The sequence below is a fragment of the Nilaparvata lugens genome, chromosome 7, assembly GCF_014356525.2.
Source record: "Nilaparvata lugens isolate BPH chromosome 7, ASM1435652v1, whole genome shotgun sequence".
Lineage (NCBI taxonomy): Eukaryota > Metazoa > Arthropoda > Insecta > Hemiptera > Delphacidae > Nilaparvata > Nilaparvata lugens.
In genome coordinates, this window is record NC_052510.1 from 30,264,536 (window position 1) to 30,289,567 (window position 25,032).

The 25,032-nt window shown below is 34.0% G+C and overlaps 2 protein-coding genes across 3 annotated transcripts in view; one reads left to right on the top strand and one right to left on the bottom strand.

The window, feature by feature from the left end:
* Nucleotides 1-24,023, bottom strand: LOC111062555 (mini-chromosome maintenance complex-binding protein). The gene is made up of 14 exons (XM_022350249.2): nt 23,864-24,023; nt 15,678-15,795; nt 14,896-15,078; nt 14,031-14,135; nt 13,389-13,534; nt 12,449-12,584; nt 11,992-12,187; nt 11,024-11,138; nt 7,291-7,464; nt 6,801-6,910; nt 5,848-5,981; nt 2,569-2,739; nt 885-970; nt 1-167 (listed from the first exon to the last, which is right to left on the bottom strand). Exons 2-14 carry the CDS (start codon nt 15,753-15,755, stop codon nt 68-70), a joined length of 1,734 nt encoding a protein of 577 aa, XP_022205941.2. The 5' UTR covers nt 15,756-15,795; nt 23,864-24,023; the 3' UTR covers nt 1-67.
* LOC111062566 (ionotropic receptor 75a) overlaps nt 23,010-25,032 on the top strand; it is a 20,414-nt gene continuing 18,391 nt past the window's right edge. The window contains exon 1 of one of the 2 annotated variants that reach the window (XM_039432497.1): nt 23,010-23,388. The gene's annotated coding sequence lies outside the window, so the exon portion shown is untranslated. Of the gene's footprint in view, nt 23,389-23,414; nt 23,641-25,032 lie in introns of those variants that run through there. The other variant, XM_022350259.2, reaches the window with a different exon arrangement.

Below are 25,032 nucleotides of genomic sequence, written 5' to 3' on the forward strand. Positions count from 1 at the left end.
AAATCTAAAATGTATAAAATTTATTTTTACAAAACAGAGTTAACAATACAGTAACTACAAGTTATAATCACTTTTCCATGCGCAACCGTCTCTGCTCCTCCATGTCCTGAACTATTTCCCAAGTTTCCTTCGACAGAGTAGTGCAGCCTCTACTCAATGAAAACAACCTGACGAGAAACAATAAAAGTGGTCAAGACTGAAGAAAAAGACAAATGGGTTTTAGGCTATGTGCACACGAAGCGTTCCTGAAAGCGTACCACTTTACATAATCAATTGAAAATAACCTGAGGACAAACAAAAAACTATCATGCAAATACTACCTGTAGCTTTATTATCATTTCAATAATACGATAAGCGCCTCTCTCGTATTCATTCAGTAATTTACTTCAGTTTCTCGGTATTACCAAAAACGTGGAACTCGGAACACCTGATCGCTCTCTGTGTGCGCGAAGCCTTTACCATAACTTGATTTTCTTTTCTATTTTGCTTGTATTACAGAAGACTTATTTTCAAGGACTCGCTTTTATTGAAATTTCATGGTGTAGTTTTAATAGAATAATTCGTGGAAGAAATAATATCATGTTGAAATCACACGTTTTCTCTCATACACTTGAATTGTGCTTTAATTGCAACAGAAAGCCTCAAGTTCAAAACATAGCTCAAATTTTTTGTTAGGAAAAATCAACAGATTTATGAAAAGCGGCTCTTACTGAACTTAGTCAATTTCAATACTGAAAATATTTTTAAAAATTGGAAAAAATAATTTAGCAATCAATATCATCGTAAAAAAAGAAAGTGAAAGAAATTAGTTGAATGTAAATAATATTCAAATAGGAGTGGCATCATAGTATGTTCTATGATTTATAAATATAATAAAAACTCACCTAGCAAGAACAAGTAGATTATGAAGATCTTGAGAAGAAGTCTTCTGCCTTTCTCGTCTCATTTTGACAAAGTCTTCGGTGATTTTCTGGAAATAGGAAGAACAGAATAAGAAAATACAATATTTATTTGAAGACGAGAATACCAGGAGTATCAAGGAAGAATACAAGTTAACAATACATTATTGAGCTAGTATTTTCAGATGAAGGAACGCCAAATATCAATCATACAATCAATCAAAGATTCTTTAATGCCATGAGTATTTTGATAAATTATACATGGAAATCGTCAGCTACACAAGAAAATTATAATAACTATAAGTATCACATAATCAGAATGTTGTGTGAAAGGTACATAAGGACTATCAGTACCAGAAGGTCTTCAACTCGGCAAATTTAGAGTCCTTACAGTGGAGAAGGAAGAAAATTGATGCAAAGTTTTTCCATAAATGTTTGCATGGAGTTCAGGGACACTCCGTGGAAAGTGTTGGGATTGTTGTACCATCTGATGCAGTCAGAAAGCAACAAGCATACATCAAAAGGTATGTCTCTCCTGTCAAAATAAGTACCAAGATCGCCAACATTTTGACACCAGCTATTGACTTTTATGTAGCAAAAATTGATTTCACGAGGATGCTGACTGCCCTGTGAGGGAGCTTTAACAGAACTTCAACTCAGCTACCATTCTTGTGCAGCATACTGAGGCAATTGCTAAGCTGTTCTACTTTACTAGATAACCTTACAAAAACGAATTCTTATAATGTTGTAACTAATTTGTTTTTTGTTCAAATAAATATTTATGACTGATAAATAACACATCACATACATAAAAATGGATAACTTATTACATGCGTATTAGCGCTACAAAAATCAATTATGTGGAGTCCTACCCGTGACTTACAATCACAAGTATTATCATTGTTGAAAAATGTTAACAAACACTAATAATAGCATTTCTCTATTAGCTATCATTCTTTTTTTTCTTAAATAGAGCCAAAAAGAGCTAAAACGCTATCGCTAAATAGTTGAAAAGAGATTGGTATCTTTAATATGATTAGGAAGAGAAATGAAAACGTTTTTGCTAATATACAGATTAGGATTCCCCATAAAAATCTGTGCGATGCTGCTCCAGTCTAATGACATTCAAATACCTAGTATTATGATCACGAATGTCACGTTATCCAATCGTTTTTCAACCTAAACGCAAAGATTGAAGATGATACAACTAATTACCAGGTTGGAAATTAATGGAAATTACATTTATCCTAATGCTAATAAATGAATAATAATTATTATTTTTTCATTAATAAATATTATTATATTTAAAAAATAATTGGCAGCATTTAATTTGGATTTTTGTTTAATAATAAATTGCAAGGACTATGTTAAGGTCCATTCTAGATTGGTTATGAATTCATTCGAAAATGTTGTAAAAGAATTTTTATAGTAAAAATTCGCAGCACGATAAAGAGGGTGGAATGAAAATTGTAATAGAATAGCGCCAGATTTTTCTCATTTTACTCATTCAAGATTTCATTGATTATAGTCAATAGGAACTATAGTCAAAAATTTATCTTATAATTTTTTTGTTAATCATATTTGTTAATACCTGTTTCTGACAAATAAAATATTGAATACTAGTACTGAATTGGGTTGCAGACAACTTGAACTTGTAAATTTGACTCACGGTTTCCACATCATCAGAGAACTGGTAAGCCAGATTGGCGACAGTTGTGAGGTAGGCACGCAGCGTGTCAGTCAGAGATTGGCGTTCGACGAATCGGCCAGCTTCCACAAACAGCTCTTCAATGTACTCGGGCGTCGTGTCTGCATAGTCCAAGCATACGTCAAAGTCGCTCTACAAAAATTAACAGGATTCATATCAGGGTTAAATTGATATACATTCATTCTGACACTTCTTGAGAATAGCATAATTATCCGTAACTGGTCCTGTCAAAAAAAAACCCTTAAATAAGGATAGCTGGTTTATTCAATCAAAAACTTATCAAGTATCCATATGAAAATAATTTTAGAATATGATATGAGTGGTTAAGCCTACAGCGCCACGTGCCGCCAAATCTAATAGGCCTACTCCAACTAGCAATCAAATCCAACCAGTAATTTTAAATTCTGTCAGAAAGCACCAACATTCATTTTTACTAACATTAGATTTTTGACCCAATTAAAGAATTTTCTCTCAAAATATAAACAAATGCTTCAGGGCCGCTAACATTAGTTTTGGCACAAACCGCCTGCAAATTGTATTGACATTTAGTTGTAAATTATTATTTTCATGTAATGTATTCTCAATAAATAAATTGATCCAATATTACAGTCTCAGTGGCTTCCATTAGTTTTCGGAAACTTCTATAATAAGGTTTGAAACAATAAAATTATATGTACTCAAATATTTAGATCATAATTATATGAAGAAAGGACATGAGAATGTTCCAGATGAGAGAAAATGCTTTATGATACGTCATACTGAAGCCAAAGTACTGAATGCAATCTTGTTTATCAAGAGTGAAGCTGTTGGTGCTGATTTGCTTCCAATGAAATTTATCAAAATTATTTTGCCTATTGCCCTTCCATTCATCACACATCTCTATAACACTTCACTCATTTCTTCTGTTTTCCCCACTGAATTCGAAACCTCCAAAATCATCCCTCTCAATAAAACTTCCAATCCTTCCTCTCCATCTGATTATCGTCCAGTTGCAGTGCTGTCTGTCATGTCCAAGGGGCTAGAAAAATATACACATGAGCAAACTAATGGTCATGTTTCAACTTTCAACCTTATCAATAAATTCCAATCAGGCTTCAGGAAGGGATACAGTACTATGAGTGCCCTTTTATGTGTAATAGATGATATACGCTTGGCTATGGATAATGGACCGCTTACTCTGATGGTACTGATTGATATGAGTAAGGCCTTTAATTCAATATGTCATCCTCTTCTTCTTAAAAAATTGATTAATCTGGGATTTTCAGCCAGCAGCATTGCCTGGATTAAATCATATCTAGCAGATAGGCAGCAGTGTGTACTGGCAAATGGAGGTCAATATGGGTGGCGAGTGGTCAATAGGGGTGTGCCACAGGGATCAGTGCTGGGCCCTCTGTTATTCAGCTTATACATTAATGACTTACCTGACAGACTGACCAATACTAAATATCACATGTATGCTGACGACCTGCAAATTTACTTGCATTTTGACATTTGATGACTTTGACAACGCTGTTAACAAAATGAGCTTTGACTTACTCGGCATCACGGAATGGACATCACAACATGGTTTAAACGTTAATGAAAACAAATCAAAAGCAATAGTAATAGGACATAATAGACGCTTACTTAACCTTGACTATGCCAATGGACCTTTTGTGTCAATAAATGGCCAACAGTTGGAGTACTGTAATACAGTAAAAAACTTGGGTGTCTTAATGAACAGACATCTCGACTGGACCGAACACATTACTAGCACTTGTAATAGGGACTTTGCTGGCATACATTCTCTGAAGAAGATCAGCCCTTTGATACCTTTTCAGGTAAGATTGATGCTGGTAAAGACCCTAATCTTTCCGACCTTTCTCTACTGTGACGCTGTTACCCATGACATGACTGTAGCACTGTCTAATAGGCTTCAGAGAGCTCAAAATTATTGCTTAAGATTTATTAATAATCTAGATCGAGGTGAACATATCACTCCCTACTTCGTTCAGCTTAACGTTCTCAGGCTCAAAAGGTTTCGATCCTACCGCATACTTATGTTTCTATTTAAACTAATCGCCAATAAGAGCCCTGATTATTTGAGTATTAAATTTAGATTTCTGGGAGAGGTTGGGAGAGGTGGAACTAAGAATAGTTTGTCTGTGTTGAGTGTGCCTAGGCATCGTACGGTGGTCTATAACAGGTCTTTTCATGTGACTGCCTGCCGACTGTGGAACTCGCTACCAATGGAGGTGAGGGCAATTCAGCGGCAATCCCAGTTCAGTGCGGCTGTCATGAACTTTGTGAGGGGGGCTGGCTGGAGCGACTTATAGCGACTGTGTATTGATTAATATATCTTCTTTGTACGTGTTTGTGTGTGTGTGTGTGTGTGAATGTAGAATCTGGAAATTGGCTCCTTGATGGTCTTTTTTTACAATCAAATAAATATAAATGTGATTTACTTATTCACTTCAAGATTTATAATAATATGTAGGAATGGAATGTATGGCAAACACTATAGTTGTCGTTTTTGTATTTTGTATACATTATGATCTCTTTTTTTGTTCACTACAGTGATGAAGTATCACTACTGTTAATCAGTATTGTTATATACATTTTTTTCCCAAGTTAATTTATTCAATTATTTAAAATTTGTTATTATTTTATGTAAGTAGATATTGTTTGTTTTTTCATATTGTTTGGAATATTTTTTTTCTTTATCATAATATTTGTATTTTTTTGTATTGTTATCTTGTAATAGAGAGTTAAGTGTAAGAGAGGGCCGACTGCACCCTAACTCTCTACGAAAATAAAGGCAGTAATTCAATTCATACAACAGTATGTATTTTGATCATGTATATTTTATCAAATACCTATAGTAAGGTATGACAACATATTTATCTCCAACCTGCAGCCTTTAATAAATATTGGAAGCCCAGAGATTCTTAATTGCTTTCAATGCGTTCGGAGCAGAAATTAACAAGAGCATTTGAATGATCTTGATAAATGATATTGATTAGACAACGAGAAATAATTTGGGGTTCAGTCTGTTATCTCCCAATCCTTTGAAAGATAATTATGTGCATGTATTAATGAATGAATAGGAAATTATAACTTGAATCATTGGTGTCCCTGTCTCTTAATTGCCAAAGCCTTTTAAAAATAAATGGAAAACTCAATAAAGTAACAACATGTAGATTATTCTAGCATGAATATTAGTAATGTGATCTTTTTAGAATAAAATATGATCTTACTTACTGGTAACATACTCTTTCCTTCTGATAGTACGAGCACTCTAATATCCATGGGAAATTCGACAGGATAATACTGGAAATCGTAATCCACTTTTTGAAAGTTGATGAGTCCTGTCAACGCTTGGACGTTTCGAACACCTAAAAGTTGACGAAAGTTAATTGATATTCATTTCTTATTTCAAATTATCTTTTTATTTTATAAAAAAGTCTAAATACAAATGCATATCATTTAAAATAAGCAACTGTAATAAGTGAATAAGTTTTTATATGGGAAAATAGAATACTTCTAGGGACAGACAATTGGCAGTTACGAAAGAACATGATATCATGACATCATTATGTTCACAACGCAGCTAAGCTAGGATAACACATATTTTATTTCATATACCTTCTTGCAATATTTTTAATTTTCAATTACCTACTCTTTAAAATGACTGAATGTATTCCGTTCATCAACCGTTTATCGAAATCGAATTTCGTTTATCATTTTTATTGCTCTATAAAATAGATTTATAGAAGGATTGATTAGATGGACACTACTGGATCTAATATTCTACAATCTGTAGCATGAGCTATATATTTTATTACATTTCGATACATACATATTATTATATTTTATTACATAACACATTTACATATGCATATAATATTATTGAAATTATTCGGTAGAACTCTATTTTCTATAATAGACACATGCCTAGGGCATGAGCATGACTATTATTATTATTATGTATATTACATTATTATTATATCTTTGATGACTTATAATGCCTACTGTATATACTACAGTTACTGTATAAAAGTGTCTTGATACAGTAACTGTACTATATACTTGTAATGCCTATGTGCCCCTATATCACATGTGTTAAAATGAGTAATTTTTCAAATAATCTCTTCTTCATTTCTCTTTTTTTTAAATGAAAAAATTTCATACTTCTCATTATTTGTTTTTCTCACCTCTATCATTGAGCTGACCAGCCTGCATTTTTGTTTCATCTAAAACTAAAAGTGTATTTTTCGACATTTGAAGTATTCCACTCTCAAGTCGACTTGTTTCATAGTTTTTCCTGTAAAAAAATACTCTAGTCATTTTAAGAAATGGAATCTCAACTTCTTCAGGCGTTCAATGCATAAGAATTGTATAAAGAATGAAAATTTTGATTTTATTTAAAATTGAAAAATTGTTTATCAAAGAATGGAAAATTGGAAAAATAATTTTAAAACGTGATAGATAACATACAATACCACACTTTCATAATTGAAAATACAAGAAGTCATTTAATAAATAGTGACGAAGTATTAGGAAACACTATTGTGGTGATAGAAGAAGAAATGCGTAATAACATCAATAAAATTATCATTTTGTAACACATTTCTACAGCAAATATTAATAATATAACTGAGGTATGGTTATAGAAATTTATTGATCTCAGGAAGGTGCACTCACTTGGGAACAAATTTAGAACTATTGAGGCTTTCCAAAGACATAGGCTCGTAATGGCTGGTAGGCACTAGATTTGTTAAAAAATTATATAGCAGTTTCGAGTACTGGCTTCCTTTTGGAAGATTGGACAAATTCAGACAACATTTTCCCAATACTAGGGCATCTTTCCGCTGGAATCTGAAAACATAAATAATCAAATTGATCAAACTGTAGAATAGGAGCTGTACAAAAAACATTTAAAGAGAGTAAATTTTTCGTCGAAGATTAGTAGATATTCGTGCAATTGGAACAGCATAATGTTCAATGTCTCAATAAAATTAATCTTTTAATAACATTTTTGCTGAGAATGACCATAACCAGAAGGGCTCATACTTTACTTTACTTTTTCGTGTCCGAGCGATAAAGGCATTAAATATGTTGTGCCCAGTATTGTGCCACTGCCCTGCCACAGGTCGTCAATGGTGCATTTTGTCAGGCACTCCAAGCTCCCCACACTCGCAGTTCAGGTGGCCAGGATTCATTTGATGCTATCTAGCCCGATTCACTCTTGTTGGCGCAACCCCAGTTCTGAGTTGGTTCAACACCTCACATGTTCGCCAGTCCAGGTCAAGTCCTGAGGGTGTTAATGCTTGTTTTGGGAACCATGGAGGTGGATCGGCAGATGTGGAGTCCATAAAGCCCTTCCTAGATTTTAGCCTTGAAGGTGGTGGTTGCTCCATTTGGTACATTACATGACGTGCATCAAAAGTTCGTTTGAACCGCTCTATGTATTCAGTTTCAGTTCTGCGCACTCCAGAATCTTTCAATGCCTGCTGCTCTGTGCAGCTTTTCAATGGGAGTAGGTTTCATACACCCTGTTATTAGGCGGCAGGTTTCATTAAGTGCTGTGTCGACCTTCTTGGTATGTGCTGACCTATTCCACACTGGACATGCGTATTCACCTGTTGAGTAGCATAGTGCTTTGGCTGTGCTTAATAATACAGTTGGCTTTGCACCCCATTTACTACTTCGAAGTTTCCTCAGGAGATTGTTTCTTGTGCTCACTTTGAGCATTGTATTTTGACAATGAGCTTTATATGTAAGCGATCTATCCAAAACAACTCCAAGGTACTTTGGCGTCTAGCAGCATGTTGTTTCATGTAACATTCAGTCGTCTCTTTGCTTCCCTAGATTTCAAATGGTAGGCGCATACTATTGTTTTAGCTGGATTTGGTTTTAGGGAGTTTGCTCTATAGTACTCTGACAGACGTTGCAGGGCGTTGGTAAGTTTTTTCTCAAATCCCGGAAAAGTTTGATCACTAACAGCTAATGCAAGATCATTCGCATACAAAAAGTGTTCTGCATCTGCAAAGATAGGTTGATCATTGGTGTACAGATTGAAGAGTAGGGGTGACAGTACACCACCCTGAGGAAGTCCATTTCTTTGGTTTCTCCACCGGTTTTTTTTTTCTTCAAAGCTGACATAGAAGCGTCTGTTCTGCAGTAGTGATTCTACTATTTTCTCTAACTGGTGATCTCCTGTTGTAGTGATTATTTTTTTTAAAGAAGCCTATGGTTTACTGTGTCATATGCAACCGATAGGTCCACATATGCAACACCTGTTATGACTTTTTCCTGGAAGCCTTCTTCAATGTGCTCTGTCAGCTTCAAAACTTGACATGTACAGTTCTTTCCTGGTCTAAATCCTGCTTGCTGGGGATGAGTTTTTGTTCAATGACTGGTTGAATACGTTCCAGAATCATTCTCTCATAGAGTTTGTACAGATGACTGAGGAGTTATATAGGTCGATAGCTGCTGGCTTTGTCAGGGGCCTTACCAGGTTTAAGAAGTGCAACAACTTTAGATTTTCTCCACAGTTTTGGAATACTGTATTTAGTAGCACAATTGTTGAAAAGTTCAAGAACCCAGCTCCTGGTCACTTTTCCAAAATGTTTAATCTGTTATGTACAAATATCATCCTCACCTGCTGTCTTACCGACTTTCATCACACTTATACATTTTTCCAGTTCTTGCATGCTGAAAGGATTATTGAAGATTTGATCAGCTACTGGAATTTCAGGGCTTTTCTGTCGACTGTATCTTGTATGTTGAGTTTTTCAATTGAGAAGAAGTTGGTGGGCTATTTGGTTGGAAGTTACTTGGCATCTCTGACTCAACGGTTTTCTGTCACCATTAAGCTTCTTTATCAAATTCCAAGCTATTTTACTGCTGTGAGTCATATCCATCCTCTCCAGGGTTTCCGCCTACTTTTTCTGTCTCTCCTCAGCCATGTTCTGGATAACAGCTTCTCCACATGTGATTGTTTCCTCAGTAAACGGGTCCTGATCAAATAGCTGCCTATATCTTGTCAGCACATGCTGGTTGTCTTTTGATAAGCCAGGAATGTAGTTCTTTCTATCCCCTTGGTATGTGTTACAGGAGATTTTTCTTAGGATACTCACAAAAGTTTCGTAGTTCTGAGGAAATGCTTCCAGTTCAGCAACAGCGTCATCTAGCTCAGAAGAGTATTGATTCCAGTGAGCCTTTTTGAAATTGAATCTCCTACTAAAAGGAATTTCAGCAGTTTTGATGGCTGAGTGGATGCTTATACCAATAGGCCTATGTTGTGATCTTGGAATATGTGATATACCTCTTTAGTGCAGTACCCCTCAACACATGCACTTGCAAAACACAAATCAGGATTATAGCCCTTCTGCCATATTTTACTGTAGAAGGAATGTGGGAGTTTTGGATCATGGACAAGGCTTAATTGGTTCTCTTCTGCCCATGTTTCCACTAATTGCTCATTACGGTCTGTCTCCTTGTATCCCCATGAAAGGCTGTGGCTATTAAAATCACCCATTATTGGTTTCATTCTCTGTATGAAAAAGTTCTTTGGTGGGATGAATTTGAAAAGTTTTCCAGGAGGCTTTTAAACAGATGTTACAGTGCAGTTTTGAAGTTCTACTGTAAATATTTCAATATCGTCAGCATTAGTAAAAGAGGTCGACTTTAAAGCCAAGTCTTCTCTGATAAAAATAGCACACCATACTTAGAATTCGGCACTTCAACTGCCCGTGTCATTCCATAGATTTGTGGTCTATTTCTTGTAAGATCCCTGTGTGATTCTTGAACGCACAAAATGTCACAATTGAGAAAATATTTCCTCTTTGTCTTTTGTAATTCCTTCAATATTAATTGAAATGGTCGTCAGAGATAGCTCTAAAAAGTGCCTTTTTGGGGTTTGGGGGGCATTGCCTTTTGCTCGGTGGTAAAAGGATTCGCCGTCAGTAATTTACTGACGTTACCAGGGTACGCCCGATTGCTCAAAACTTGTTTAAATTCGCTTTCGTTCGCTTTTCGTTAACCATTAGGTTTTTGAGTGGGTGATGGGAAGGATGATAAAGAGATTTGGTTGAGAGGACCTACGACTTTATGAGGTCAGGTCTAAACACGGCAATATTAGAGTGAATAATAAGTTACCACAATAAATATTGTTGAACGGTACTTTGAAATAATTGTAAACGATCTAAAATCTGATAGACTTGGTAAACCATGTAGAAAAACAAACTCAATATTTTAAGAAGAGAATGTAAAATCTTGTACAAAATGTAAAAGCATCATAAATTCATACTGTAAATTAATTAGTGCACACCATTTCTATTCCATTATCATTAGTCTAAGGAAGAGAAAGAACATACTATTTGACATAATTCTAATTTTTGAATTTGAAAAAAGTTACAAGGCTCTAACTTACACTGTGGATAGTAAATGAAGTAAGAGATAGTCAGCAGCTAAGTTATCGCCAAGAAGCACTTTACTTAGAATAGAATGCAGCTCAGCTCTTGTAGTTTCCGCACATCTCAGGACATCTGCAAGAATTTTATTCATTCAAATTTCCAAAATCAATTAACCAATACTACGATATATAAATATATACAGCAATTCTCCAGGCTCTGAGAAGCATCAAAATGAGTGATTCATTCAAATTTCAAACATCAATACTATTATATAATTTACAACAATGCTAAGGAGCATAAAAATTAGTGGATAAATTGTGTTCTAACAATTAAATGAATATCAAAATATAAATTTATCAGTAAATAAGAATCCACAAGATATATGTTATATTATATAGAAAGTTTGGATGTCAAAAAATCTGTTTATAGTATAAAAATGAATTATGAGCAATAACATTGTGCAGGAAAATTTCAATGGTCCTACGACGTTTTCATCGAATTAACTAACTTCAAACCAATTAATCGTGTTTCAGAAGAATAGAATTAAATTATCAAATAGTGTACTAACAATATTGTTAGTCAAAATTGGAATTTTATAAAACAGTTCATTTCATGGAACGGTCGGTATAAATTGGTTCATCTGCAATATATCGTATTATCCACTTTCAATGGACCAATAAAAAGTTGATTTTATTTATAATAGACTAAAACTATTTTTTTTATTAGTTTTGATCGGTTCATTCGAACATTATACAAAACGTTCGATCTTGCCGAACAGTTTGGTCGAGTGGTCTAAAGCGTTACAACCTTCAGTCTGCTAGCACTGTCTACTGTCTGGTCGTGGATTTGAATCCCTCCGGTAGGTACGCACTAATTCTATTACCCACACACTAGCAAAAAGTTTATATGGAATCATTCGCAATATTAAAAATCGAGATTTTATGATAGGTTAATGATATTGAGATGATGATTATTGGTGGGATACCTGATTGAAGAGATTGATTGTGAGAGGCCGGAAGTACACGAACGTGAACGGCGTTGATTCTAGGCACCAGCGACGCGGGAGGAAAGTCCTCATCAACTGATTCGGCAACTCCGTTAATCACCGTTGGATCACATGACAGGAAGCCAGCCACTTCTATCACATCATTGATCTGCAGTTTCAAATCCTCATCGTATACCTAGCACATGGAACTGTTTTTGTAGAGGAGTAGAGAAATTCAATTCAATTGATTGGTTAGGAATTTCTAACCGTGCTAACCATTTATGGATATGATATAGGTATTCATGCCATTGCTAGCCATTTATGTTTTTTGTATTTGAATTTAATTTATAATGAGGTTCGAGGCGGTAAAACATATTCAAACATTCAACTGCTGTGTTATTTGTCCTAAAATTATAATTAATTGATAAAATTGAAAACATACTAAAACTGTACTTACATTTATTAGCACGGCAGGATGTAAAATTTCTTTACTCCTTTCTGAAATGGGTAGATTATACACGCATTTTTTCTCTTCAGCTTTCTGCTTTACGTCAGGAACTTTTCCAGTACAAATTCGTTTGTTACTCGTGTTTCTGTAAATTTAAAATGATAAAGTATGAAGGACAAGTTGATTCCACAAATTAATAAGACTATACTTCGAAGACTTAATATTAAATAATATAATGGGTATATGAATGAATAATAATAATTCATTCGAATAGGCCTATCCAATGGAAGCTATGTAAATAGAACTAAGGGCTTCTGCTACTCCAAATATTGACCAAAGAACTAAATAGCAGAGGGAAATTCATTAAGTGAAACTGTCAAAAAACTGTGCCCAGACCAGGAATCGAACCCAATACCTCTCGGTTGCCAGCCGAGCGGCTTTACCTCTTCACTCACCAGGCATTCTCTAATCCTCGATTAAAATATTGACCAATCCAGCCAGGCATTAAACGTGGAAGAATGATTAATTTCATAAACGGATGATATTAGTATTCATTTCAATCCAGTTTGGCATAAAGATACATCATCTTATTGATATTAATATTAAATTTAGAAATGATATCCAATTATGTAGGCCATCGCTTTCTATTCCTATTTGATAACCGTGGTTATATTTTTAATAGATATTAAAAATCAGTTGGATAGGCCAACACACAAAGATTAGAAACATTTTGGCCCTTCTTTGAGCCGGGAGACATTGCTGTGTCCGGCCTGCAAAATCTGAGCTTCAAATTGAAAATTCAAAATCCACTCATCACCCAATGCACAATAAACTTCGAATTATACAACGCACTGATTGAAACACCATAAACGTAATGATGTATCGCATACCCTTAAATTTAAATATCATTCTGTTTAAAAATAAGAAAGATAACATTTAGTCACATTACCCTAGTTCACTTTCATTGCAGTCTTCTTCCATCTTTTCGTCATCATTGAGCGTCCTTTTATTTTCCGAAGCTGACGGAGATGATGCAGGTTCACAAGCAGAAGAAGATTGTAGGTTCGCAATATTTGCTGAATTTCTTTCTCGGATCTGTTTATGAGTTAAGGAATTCAACAGCAACCTTGTCTCTTGTCTTCATACATATCATGAAACGATTTCATCGGCATTCGAAATCACAGTATAATTTAATTTTGTGATTCAGTTTATTTAACCAGAGAGGTGTAAATATTAAGATGTGAAAATTCAAGTTATATAGCCTACTGCCTACTAACTTTAATCAGACAAATCAGTTCCATGTTTTCTAAGAATGATGCCACGCATAAGCTCCCGGCTTGTGCATGGATAATGGGAAGGATGATAGTAAGAGATGAGGGGAAGAAAAGCTTTTCTTCAAGAATAAAATATCACAATTTAAACAATTGAGTAACTTGAAAAATTATAACTTTATTCTTATGCTGACTTTGCATTAACTGTGAGAATCACAAAAATACGATAGCAGTCTTATGAGCTTGTATAATCAGATATCGTAATTCAATTAAAAAATTGTGACAAATTACTAATAAAAGAAGAAATTGGCAAAGGATACTGATTTTTCCACCCAGTTGTTGCTACCTGGTACCGTAACACAATAGATCGAACTTCGTTCTTTATAGACTGTTGCACTTGACTCCAATATAGCCTCCTCATTATCCTGACCACCAAAATAGACAATATTTATTAACAAACGGAAAAATGATAAAGAATATGCATGAAGAATAAACAAGAGAAGAAATAGAGTTTACAGTATGGATTATGAATTATTAGAAATATTTCAATAATGATTATGAAGAGAAATAAACCAAGAATATTTGTAAATAATAAATAAGAAAAATTAAAAAAGTTTCCAACAACAGTATTACGCTGAATAGTACTGAAAATTATTTCATCATTATTGAAATCATCATCAGCCTTAAATCATGATTTTTCATTTCACTTTGAATGCATTCTTCAATAAATTTTTGTATTTTAATTTTGGTTATATTTTTTCAAATCAAGCTAATATTTTCTGATCAAGTACATAGTACATGTTTTCTTATTCTTTTCAGAATATATTCAGTAATTTACTTAGGGACAAGCACTCAGCCTAATAAAGAATATTTTTATTTCATTTCACAATCAGTAAAAGTTGTGAATCCAAAAGAGTCGGGAAAATGGTAGACAGCTTTGATTAAGACAGGAATATTCAAAACTCAATTATATAAGCAACACAAAAGTCAGCTTATATTCCAACTCAAATTCTTTATTACTCACAGAACACAAATTACATAACCACAAATTAATTTCAAATCCGTTTTTCTCTTCACCATTTCTTACTCAATAACGTATTTTCTCAACTGGCTAATTTCACTTGTTAGCTTTTCCAAAACATGCGAACAAATCGACAACATCGACAGAGTAGAATGATAAATTACCTTACAATCCAAAGCATCAGTAAATTGTCCTTGTCTGACACTGCTTTCTCCAGTATCGATATTTTTCACCTCATACTGAGACAAGTACAAGACTGGATTTAGCATATCCTGAACCATACCACGGTAAATAACCAGTTGGTCATGAAACAACAAATTATTGGGCGTGTAATTGACGACTGGAATCTGAAAATCAAAAATTTTTGATTGATTATTCAATTAAATTATCTGGCTTTTTTCATCACCGAACACAATACGTGAACTACAAAAAATAATACCATTATTTGAATTGGCTTTGCTTACTAATTGCAACATGATTCATTATTCATATATTTATTGAATTATTGAGAATTACACAACTTCCAAAAAAATACCACAGGCTTAAGCCCGAAACGATTTCAATTCTAATCTATACAACAGATAAATAGTACAAGTAAGAACCGTATTTGTAATTCAACTTAATAATTTGATGAATAATTATTTTACTGAATATTATATCAATGTTATATTTTCTATTAACAATACTTAACAGGACGAAATTATTAGTGACTTATTATTTTATTTTTTATGAAATTATTTCATATAATAAATACTGTAGTATTTAATACTTTCATATATAAGTAAAATAGCAGATGGAAATAGATTAGAGGTTGTATTTATGCAAATGCTAATGAATATGGTAGCCTACATAATAATTTTGATTTTCGTTAAAAAATATTATATATTAGAAGGCTTTTCTTTGAATATCGACTAGCCTATATAAGCTTCTATTTTATGCTGCTTACCTTATTCCAAACCTCTTCATCCTTTATAATATCTTTGCATTGATCAATTTTCCCGATAAAATCTTTTCTACACTGCATTCTTGTAGAATAGTAGTTGTTCAGCTTCTGATAACAAATCCTATTAAATCAGAAATACTAATTTATTATATAGAAACATAGAACACAATAATTTTAAAATATTGATTTATCAAGACAAGAAGGATAAGCTGACTTGGACATGTGGAAAGAATGACGTAGCAAAGGATGCAAAAAGTCAAGCTAATACGGAAACTGGATGCAGTGAGAAGATCCCAAGATTACGATAAATCGAGGATGTAGACAGGGACTTATTATTTTTTTTTTTTTTAATTAATTCATTTATTTGATCCATAGATTCATACATGAATATGAGATCTTGTCAATCATAAGTTTACACAGAAGTTGTCAATTACAGAGTAAAAATGTAATATCAAAAAATAGATCAATTATTACAATCCTAATTACTTGAGGGCGACGAGAGAAAAAGGATGGAGGAAGAATGCAGGAGCCCAGAATGTTTGGAGGCAGATTGAGGAAAAGGCAGAAGCCCACATCGGGCTGGACTCCAGGATAAGTGAAGTAATTTTAAAATATAATAAATTATTGTATATGAACTAAGAATGGTGAAGTGAATTAAATTCTTTTTTACAGAGTGTTTACGAACTGCCTACCAAAACTCTAAGGCATTGTTCTTGGGTAACAAACATATCTAAATATCATATTTAAATTGTTCGGAAGTCTTCAGTTACTCACACAGCGGCCATTTTGCTTTTTTCACTTATTATTTTTTTCTAAATAGTGGTTAAACATACGAAATTGAAACTTTCTCAATCATTTATAACAACTAGACAAAGCTAGAAAAAATTATGATTTTTTTTAAATTCATAAAACAAAATGGCGGCCATTTAAAATGTTTCTCAAGCCGTGTCCACACTGAACAAATGTTCGACATACATGTTTGTTGAGGAGCTGAGGGAAAACATTTTAAAAAGTTTGGACTATCATTGTTTGTCAAACCAAAAATTACTGTTTTTTCCAAACATTTTCAGTATTGACAGCTGTAAAACAGATGTAAAACATAAAAGCTGTTTTCCTCACTTACAAATATTTTGTTTGGTGACGCGTCCACACTGGCCACGGGCAAACATTGTTTGTCAAACATAATGTTCAGTGTGGATACGGCTTTAAATAACTCAGAAACTGTTTGTTTTACAAAAAATTACAAGAATAACTCTTTTAAGTAAATTTAATTACCTATCAATTGGTACCTGATTTTTTTTTAGATTGGATCAATATTAACTGAGATATGGCAGCTTTAGTGATAGGACACCGCTTATGTAACATTTATTATTGTTTGAAATAATCTAAAATAGCTTACAAGTGACTTTCAAAGCAGACGGAGACTGTTGCATTGTTGTGGCAGACTTTAGCCGCATGCCTTGGCATGCACTGCAACTAACACCCAATGGTCACCTATCTCTAAAACTGTCATATCTCAGTTAATATTAGTCTAATCTTAAAAAGTCAATCGATAGGTAATTGGATTCACTAAAAAAAGTTATTCCTGTAAATTGATTGTAAAACCATCGGTTTCTGAGTTATTTAAGAAACAAAATTTCAAATAGCCTCCATTTTGTTTTATGAATTTGAAAAACTTTCATAATTTTTTTGTAGCTTTGTCTAGCTGTTATAAATGATTGTGAAAGTTTCAATTTCGTATGTTTAACCACTATTTAGAAAAAAATAATAAGTGAAAAAAGCAAAATGGCCGCTGTATGAGTAACTGAAGACTTGCGGACAATTTAAATATGATATTTAGATAATATGTTTTCTACCCAGGAACAATGCCCTGGAGTGTTGGTAGGGAGTTCGTAAACACCCTGTATAAACTTAAAATGGTGAAGTAAATTAAGTCCCCGCAAGAATATATTTTATTGTCCTATAGTTTCTAATTGCCGTATGCAATTCAAAAATCATTTCATTAAAATCAATTCATGAAATCCGACAATATTATAAGATTAATTATTCAATGTTTCTTGATATATACTGTAAGCAAAAAACTGTCTCAAGTCTAAACACATACTATTTTCATCATCATTTTATCTTTTCTTCTTTCTAATTGATTTATACTATTCAGATTCTCACTTCATTATATATTATTTACAAAAAAATCGCCACATCATATGAATAATTTGATCTGCGATTTTTTATATTTGAAAACAAAATCCAATTGAATTATATTTTTAGAACTCTATAATTTATGTTAACCTCTTTCTAAATTACTTTTGAATTCATCCGTTGTGAGTATAAAAAAAACATCAAAGGCAATCAAATCTAATCGACTACCTACTTATGAAAACAATCAACCAAAACAACCCTCAAAGAGACCATACCATACACATAGTGCAGCGTACAGCAATCAATTGTGGGAATAGACAGATTGTTACAAAGTACATCTCTTTGATTAAAATTCCTTTTCATTGTCGTAGAGAAATTGTGATAGAGCTGATAACGTTCAGCTCATAACAGTCGGAATAGATTGTTCGTTCTTCACGCTAAGATGGAGACAGAATAGTACAACATTCGACACTTATTTCATACAATTTGTTACTCTTTGCCAATTATATTGTTCAACAATATCTCAAGTACAATATTCAAAGGCCAAAATATCCAATCACGAGACTATACTTTATTTTATTGTGATTAAAACAAATAGGAAAAGCAGAACCATTTGGACCAAAAACTCGTTTTTAGAAATTCAATAGTCAAAATGAGGGATTAGAATAAGTATGCGGTTGTCTCAGTCAAGGTATGATTGTCCATAGATATGAGTTTTTTAAAAGCATTTTTATGCTAATCTAGACTGATGACTAAAATAGGGGAGAATTAATTTTAATTAGATTAGCGTAAGGTAATGAGATGCAATAGATTCTCTTTCTTTTGTGGAAAATTAATAGTTTTAGTTTTGATAATTGGAATATGATAAAGATAAAGTATAGAAGTTGCAAAATGATATATTATTTAGACAGCAGATAGCTACAAACTCAGTATTCTAAATCATTGTTAAAGTTTCCAAAGACATAAAATCCTCAAACTTTTTATACTTGTACCATAGAGGATAGAACTTTTCTCTACGCTTGTACATTATATTATATCATTTTTACTTGTCCTTTATACACTCTTCTGTTTGTTATCATGATAATTTTCCTTATTTTTTTAATTCAAGAGTTAGCATCTTTTTATGATCAACAGGTCTTAAACCTTCACCATAAAGCGCGATGATTGTACACCACGCTTTAGCAAACGTTTTACTGATTTTTTTAATATTTAAATTTATATCCCCCCAGGAAATTATACCTACATTTTTTTTGTGGCAGGATCAGCCACTCATTAGCTTCTAATGTAATATCTCCTTTATATTGTATAAGCCGAAAACATATAAACAGAATAAAAACAATGTTAAAGTCAGTGAGTGGTCTAGTGCGTAGAGACTAAGATAGAAGAAAACTACCAATAGCACTTTAAAGTAAGTCTAAAAAATTTAGTTTCATAAATTCTCTACAATTTTTGTTCAATAAAGTTTTGTGATATTTCCAACAGTTTTCGGGATATCCGCTCTTGAAAGTGTGGAATTGTCGAAATAACAGGTTTCTATCCATTTTTTGCTCTTTCAGGGCTTATTACTCTCCAACAATGCATTGTAAAAATTGATGCTCATTGTAAGTTTTGTAGAGCATTGAATTATCTTCAATTTGATATATTTTTCACAATTCCAAAGCTGCTACAACAATGGAAGATAACTTGGAATAAAATACATCAAATTGAAGATAATTCAATGCTATACAAACCTACAATGAGCATTAATTTTTACAATGCATTGTTGGAGAGTTATAAGTCCTGAAAGAGCAAAAAAATGGATAGAAACCTGTTATTTCGACAATTCCACACATTCAAGAGCGCATATCTCGAAAACTTCGAAAACTGTTGGAAATATCACAAAACTTTATTGAACAAAAATTGTAGAGAATTTATCAAACTTAATTTTTGAATAGTTAGAGTTAGTCATGATGGTTGAACGCAGTGTTCCCAAGATATAAGCGTGGAAGCAAAAAGCTAAAAAATGCAACATTTAAACCACCCTCATCCCTTTAGTACATGTGGTAGTGATGGGGACTTTTGATATTTTCTCCTCCTGACTAGTCCCAAAAAACTGCAAGTCAAAAATTGTGCTGAAAACACTCCCTCCAAATTCATTTGTCAATTGTTATATTGTTGCGAAACTGAAGATTTCACACTCAACACTAAATCTGCCGTCGTAAGGAAAGGCGTAAAAGTGTGAAATCATACATCAAATTGAAGACAATTTGATGCTCTTCTTCTTCTTCTTCTTCTCTTCTTCTTCTTCTTCTTCTTCTTGTTCTTAGGGTGTCTATCCGGTTCGGATGTTGGCGACCATCAGTGCAATGTTGACTTTGATGGTTGCAATGCGAAACAGCTCTGCGGATGATTTATCATACCACTGCCTCAGGTTTGCCAGCCATGATGTTCTTCTTCTTCTTCTTCTTCTTCTTCTTCTTCCTCGGCCTCGTTGCTGTTAATTTTGCCTTGGAGTATTTGCTGTATTTGAATATCTTGGGACATTAATCTCTGCAGATGGGAAAGTTGATAAAGAGATAAACAATATAGTAAGTAAAGCCAACCAAGTGTATTACCAGCTTAGCAGAACCATCCTGGGTAAACGATAAATAAGCCAGGGAACTAAAATAAGTATATACGAGTCAATATTTAAGCCAGTTCTACTCTATGGAACAGAATGCCTCACAATGATAGAAAAGCAAAAGAGTAGAATTACCTCCTCAGAAATGAGATACCTAAGGAGGGTGGTTGGAAAAACCAAAAGAGACAGAGTGAGAAATAGTGTGATCAGAGAAACATTAAAACAGGAGGAAATGATTACCACTGTTCAACGAAAAACCCTAGGATGGTATGGCCATGTAGCTCGGATGAGTGATGAACGAAAGGCAAGGCTGGTAATGGAGGCAAGACCTGAAGGAAAACGAGGCAGGGGACGACCATCACTGCAATGGAATCAGTATGTAGAGAGTATAGCTGCTGGAAGAGCAAAGAGAATGAATGAAGTGAAGAGAATGGCACAGGATCGTATTAAGTTTAGAGAATGGTTGAAGGAACCCGACGCTTAACGGCAAAAGGGTATGAGAAAGAAGAAGGAGTATTTGCTGCAGCAGTGCAGCAGTTCTTATTCATGTGACGCAGGACTTCTACATTAGAGACCTTTTCTTTTCAAGAGATCCGCAACATCCTCCTGTACAGCCACATTTCAAAGGCCTCCAGCCTCTTAGAAAGTTCTTGTGTGACTGTCCATGTTTCAACTCCATACAGCAGCACAGTGAAGACATAACATCTCAAGAAGCGGACTTTTGTGGCAAGAGTTATGTTATGATTCTTAAATAAGGCACTCATTTCAACAAATATTGATCTTGCTTTTTCTATTCGGCACTTGATCGCCTGTGCATTATCCCAATTTTCATTTATTATAGTTCCCAAGTATGTTTAGTGCTTTGCTCTTTCTATTCTTATGTTATTGACAGTAATATGGACATTATTGATTTCTTCCTTACTAACTATTAAAAGTTTCGTCTTGTTGACGTTCATTTCTAGTCCATATCTAGCACTTACTTGTACAACTTTGTTTAAAAGTGCCTGCAGACCTTCCGGTGTATCTGCAAAGATTATGGTATCATCTGCATATCTGATATTATTTATACACAGGCCGTTAAGGGATATGCCTTCTTCTATGTCTTCAAGTGCTTCCCTGAAGATGAATTCAGAGTATAAATTAAAAAGGATGGGTGAAAGAATACATCCTAGCCTCACTCCTCGTTAAATATTTATCTTCTCCGTATGCTCTCCCTGTATGTTGAGTACCGCGGACTGGTTCCAGTACAGATTTATTATTATGTTGATTGTTCCTGCATCCATTCCAATGTTTCTGAGTATGTCCACCATCTTCTCGTGTATTACCCGATCGAATGCCTTTTTATAATCTATAAGGCATGAAAATACGCTGAATGCTCTATGAACTCATAATCAGCATGAATTCCATCGATTCTTAAAAAGTTATGAGCAAAAAATTGGAAGCAAACGTGTTTTTTTCAAAAATGTCACACCTTCAAGAACGGATATCTCAAAAACTATATGAGATATAGAAGAGGTTGTGGGATGAATATTGTAGGGAATTATGTATCAATTTCGTATAGAACAGTCATGTCTGTAAGATACATAGTTGTCGAGTTATATGCGAGAAAACAAAAAATGGTACCTTTGGAGCACCCCCACCCCCTTAACACAGTGGGATGGGGACTTTTGATAATTATTATGTTTACCGGTACCTCCTTACTAACTACCCTAAACAGAACTGCGGGGTCGAACATTGTCTTCTTAACTTTTCCTTCTATACCCGTTTTAGAGCATTCATTTTTTGAATGCTTATATAATATATAGCGAATAATAATATAATAACACAAGCGAATATTTTTTATTGAAAAAAAAAATTTTTTTAATATTTTCATTAGATGGAAAGATTATCATGGAACTGAATGAATTATCATATGGAATACAAATTCAAACGTGAACTGAAGTTAAAACGTGAGTTTGTTAACATTTCAAACAGGTGACATCAGATACTTGTGGATGAAAAAACTGTGTAAGGTCTACTGTTCACAGAACTACTAGTATACATAAACACCCTTCCAGATGGAATAGATAGCAGAAACAAGTGCATGCTGTTCGATACTACAATAGATGATACTATAATACTTGTGCCACACAACAACCAGGAGCCAATAATGAAATAGTCGAAGCCACCCAAAAATGCAATAGACTGGACCTCACTATAAATAAACAGAAAACAATACCCATAAAATTCCAACCTACAAGCAATAGCCCGGAAGTTTCCCCAAACAGCCAAACCTCACATACAAGATTCTTGGGAATCATCATCGACCAGAACCTAATATGGCAGCCCCACATTGAACAATTAAGTAAGAAATTATCATTTGCAATTTATGTAATTTGACGACTAACAAGTATAACAGGAGAAAAGACAGCATCAACTGCATATCATGCCCTTTTTGCTTCACACATGAGATATGGCATAGTGGCCTGGGGTTCAGCATCACAAATACATCTCAACAAAATACTCATACTACAAAAGAGAGCACTCAGAACTATTCTTGGAATGAACATAGCAGAGCACTGTGAACCATTCTTGGAAGCAACGATTCTGACAACCACCACAGCGGGGAGACAGCATGGATAACTTACACAGAGCAAGGAATTCCAAAACATAAACCTTCCATAACACTGACTGAAAAAGTATGAAAACTCACCAACCTATGCAGGAGCCTATTTCTTTAACCTGTTACCGGCTACCTTGAAGGCGGAAAGCTCATTACTGCTGCATTGAAGCATTATCTATCTCAAACTGACAGCCAGAACATTATCTACATCTGACAGCCAGAACATACTATGCGCTATCAGAGTACATCCGGGATCACACCTACAAGCATCTGGCAGGACGTGTAGCTGACAACATCCACTGACCTCCACAAACATGAGGAAATATTGACAATTCCCCGGTCACCGACTGCGGCGAAGACGGAATAAGTAACAAGTAAGTGAGTAAGTAAAGGGCGCGGAATCCAGCACAATGGTACAGGGATAATAAGAAACATTTTATGATATTCTCTGAGAAAAACTTAATTAAATTTTATATCACAGCAGCTTACGTTGACAAAATTACTTTTTCACATTGCGTTTTGTCTTATTACATTTTTGTAAACTAATATGTGTAAATATTACAAATTTTTGCATCTTCTCATACCAAGTCAATGTCGTAGGTCGTAGGCTAGGCAATTGAATATAGGTAGGTGGTAAAACCATATCCTCTACTATTTTCCAGTTTCCTACTTTTAGAGTTACGGCACAGTGAATAAAACAATAACATGCTCTTTCAAATTGAACTACGTGTAGCATTTATCGCAAAAGTAAAAATCATAATTTCCAATAACTTAACCTCAATCCCAAATCACAAGAACAAAGCATGAGTTTGCAATAGAAGTTTTTTACTTTATAATAAAAAGACTTACCAAAATTAATGTGTTATATATCAAGTCTATGAGCTCTTTTCAAATTAATAGGCTAAATTTTTACAGCAAGTAATAAAATATATCACGGATGTTTTCTGGTTATCACCACAAAGCACAAAGAACATTGAAAATATTGGAATTGGAAACAACACAACAAAAAAGAAAGCACGTTCCCGCCAAAATTAACTCTTTTAGGTCGATAATTCACTCTATCGATTTCTCTTGAATCGATTACAGAGAGCGAACAAATATTCAAATATTCGCTTTTGGTAAAACACATTTTTACTTTCCTTGCCCTATTACCATAGGTAAGGAAAGTATTGCTTTCCGAAAAAAATTAAGGTACCCCAATTTCTATACGTTTCAAGGTCCCCTGAGTCCAAAAAAGTGGTTTTTGTGTATTGGTCTGTATGTGTGTGTGTGTGTGTGTGTGTGTGTGTCTGTGTACACGATATCTCATCTCCTGATTAACGGTTTGACTTGAAATTTGGAACTTAAGGTCCTTACAATAATATAAGGATCCGACACGAACAATTTCGATCAAATGCAATTCAAGATGGCGGCTAAAATGGAGAAAATGTTGTCAAAAACAGGGTTTTTTGCGATTTTCTCGAAAACGGCACAACGAATTTGATCAAATTTTATACCTAGTAGAATAGTCATTGATAAGCTATATCAACTGCCATAAGTCCCATATATCTGTAAAAATTTCAGGAGCTCCACCCCATCTATGCAAAGTTTGATTTTAGATTCTCAATTATCAGGCTTCAGATACAATTTAAACAAAAAACTTCGAGTGGAAAAGATTAAGCATGAAAATCTCTACAATTAATGTTCAGTAAAATTTCCACCTAAAATTGAAAATAAGCTCGAAATTCGAGAAAATGTGATTATCCAATTGCAAACTGTTGGCAACTGTTTGATTCTATTAAATGATTCACTATGAAGATATAGCAGACCTCGTAGCTTATGTCTACAGCGTTATTGTCCTGTCACCAGCTGGCTCAGATCTTTGTTTATAAGTATACTTGAGATGCGCGTGAACACTAGCGTCAGGTGATCAATTTTCATAACGGCAAGGAAAGTTGTGTGAGTGCGCCACACCAAATTTTTGATACAGGTACAAAAGAATATTACTGTTCCATTTTCAAATAAATATAAACATACTG

What these genes read in the sequence shown, in the direction of transcription:
- LOC111062555 (XM_022350249.2), bottom strand. Translation starts at nt 15,755, where the DNA reads ATGCAGTGTAGAAAAGATTTTATCGGGAAAATTGATCAATGCAAAGAT. An exon ending in TGCAATGAAAGTGAACTAGG is followed by an intron (nt 12,585 to 13,388) that starts GTAATGTGACTA and finishes TTAAATTTACAG; the next exon opens with AAACACGAGTAACAAACGAA. An exon ending in CAATCAATCTCTTCAATCAG is followed by an intron (nt 11,139 to 11,991) that starts GTATCCCACCAA and finishes AAATTCTTGCAG; the next exon opens with ATGTCCTGAGATGTGCGGAA.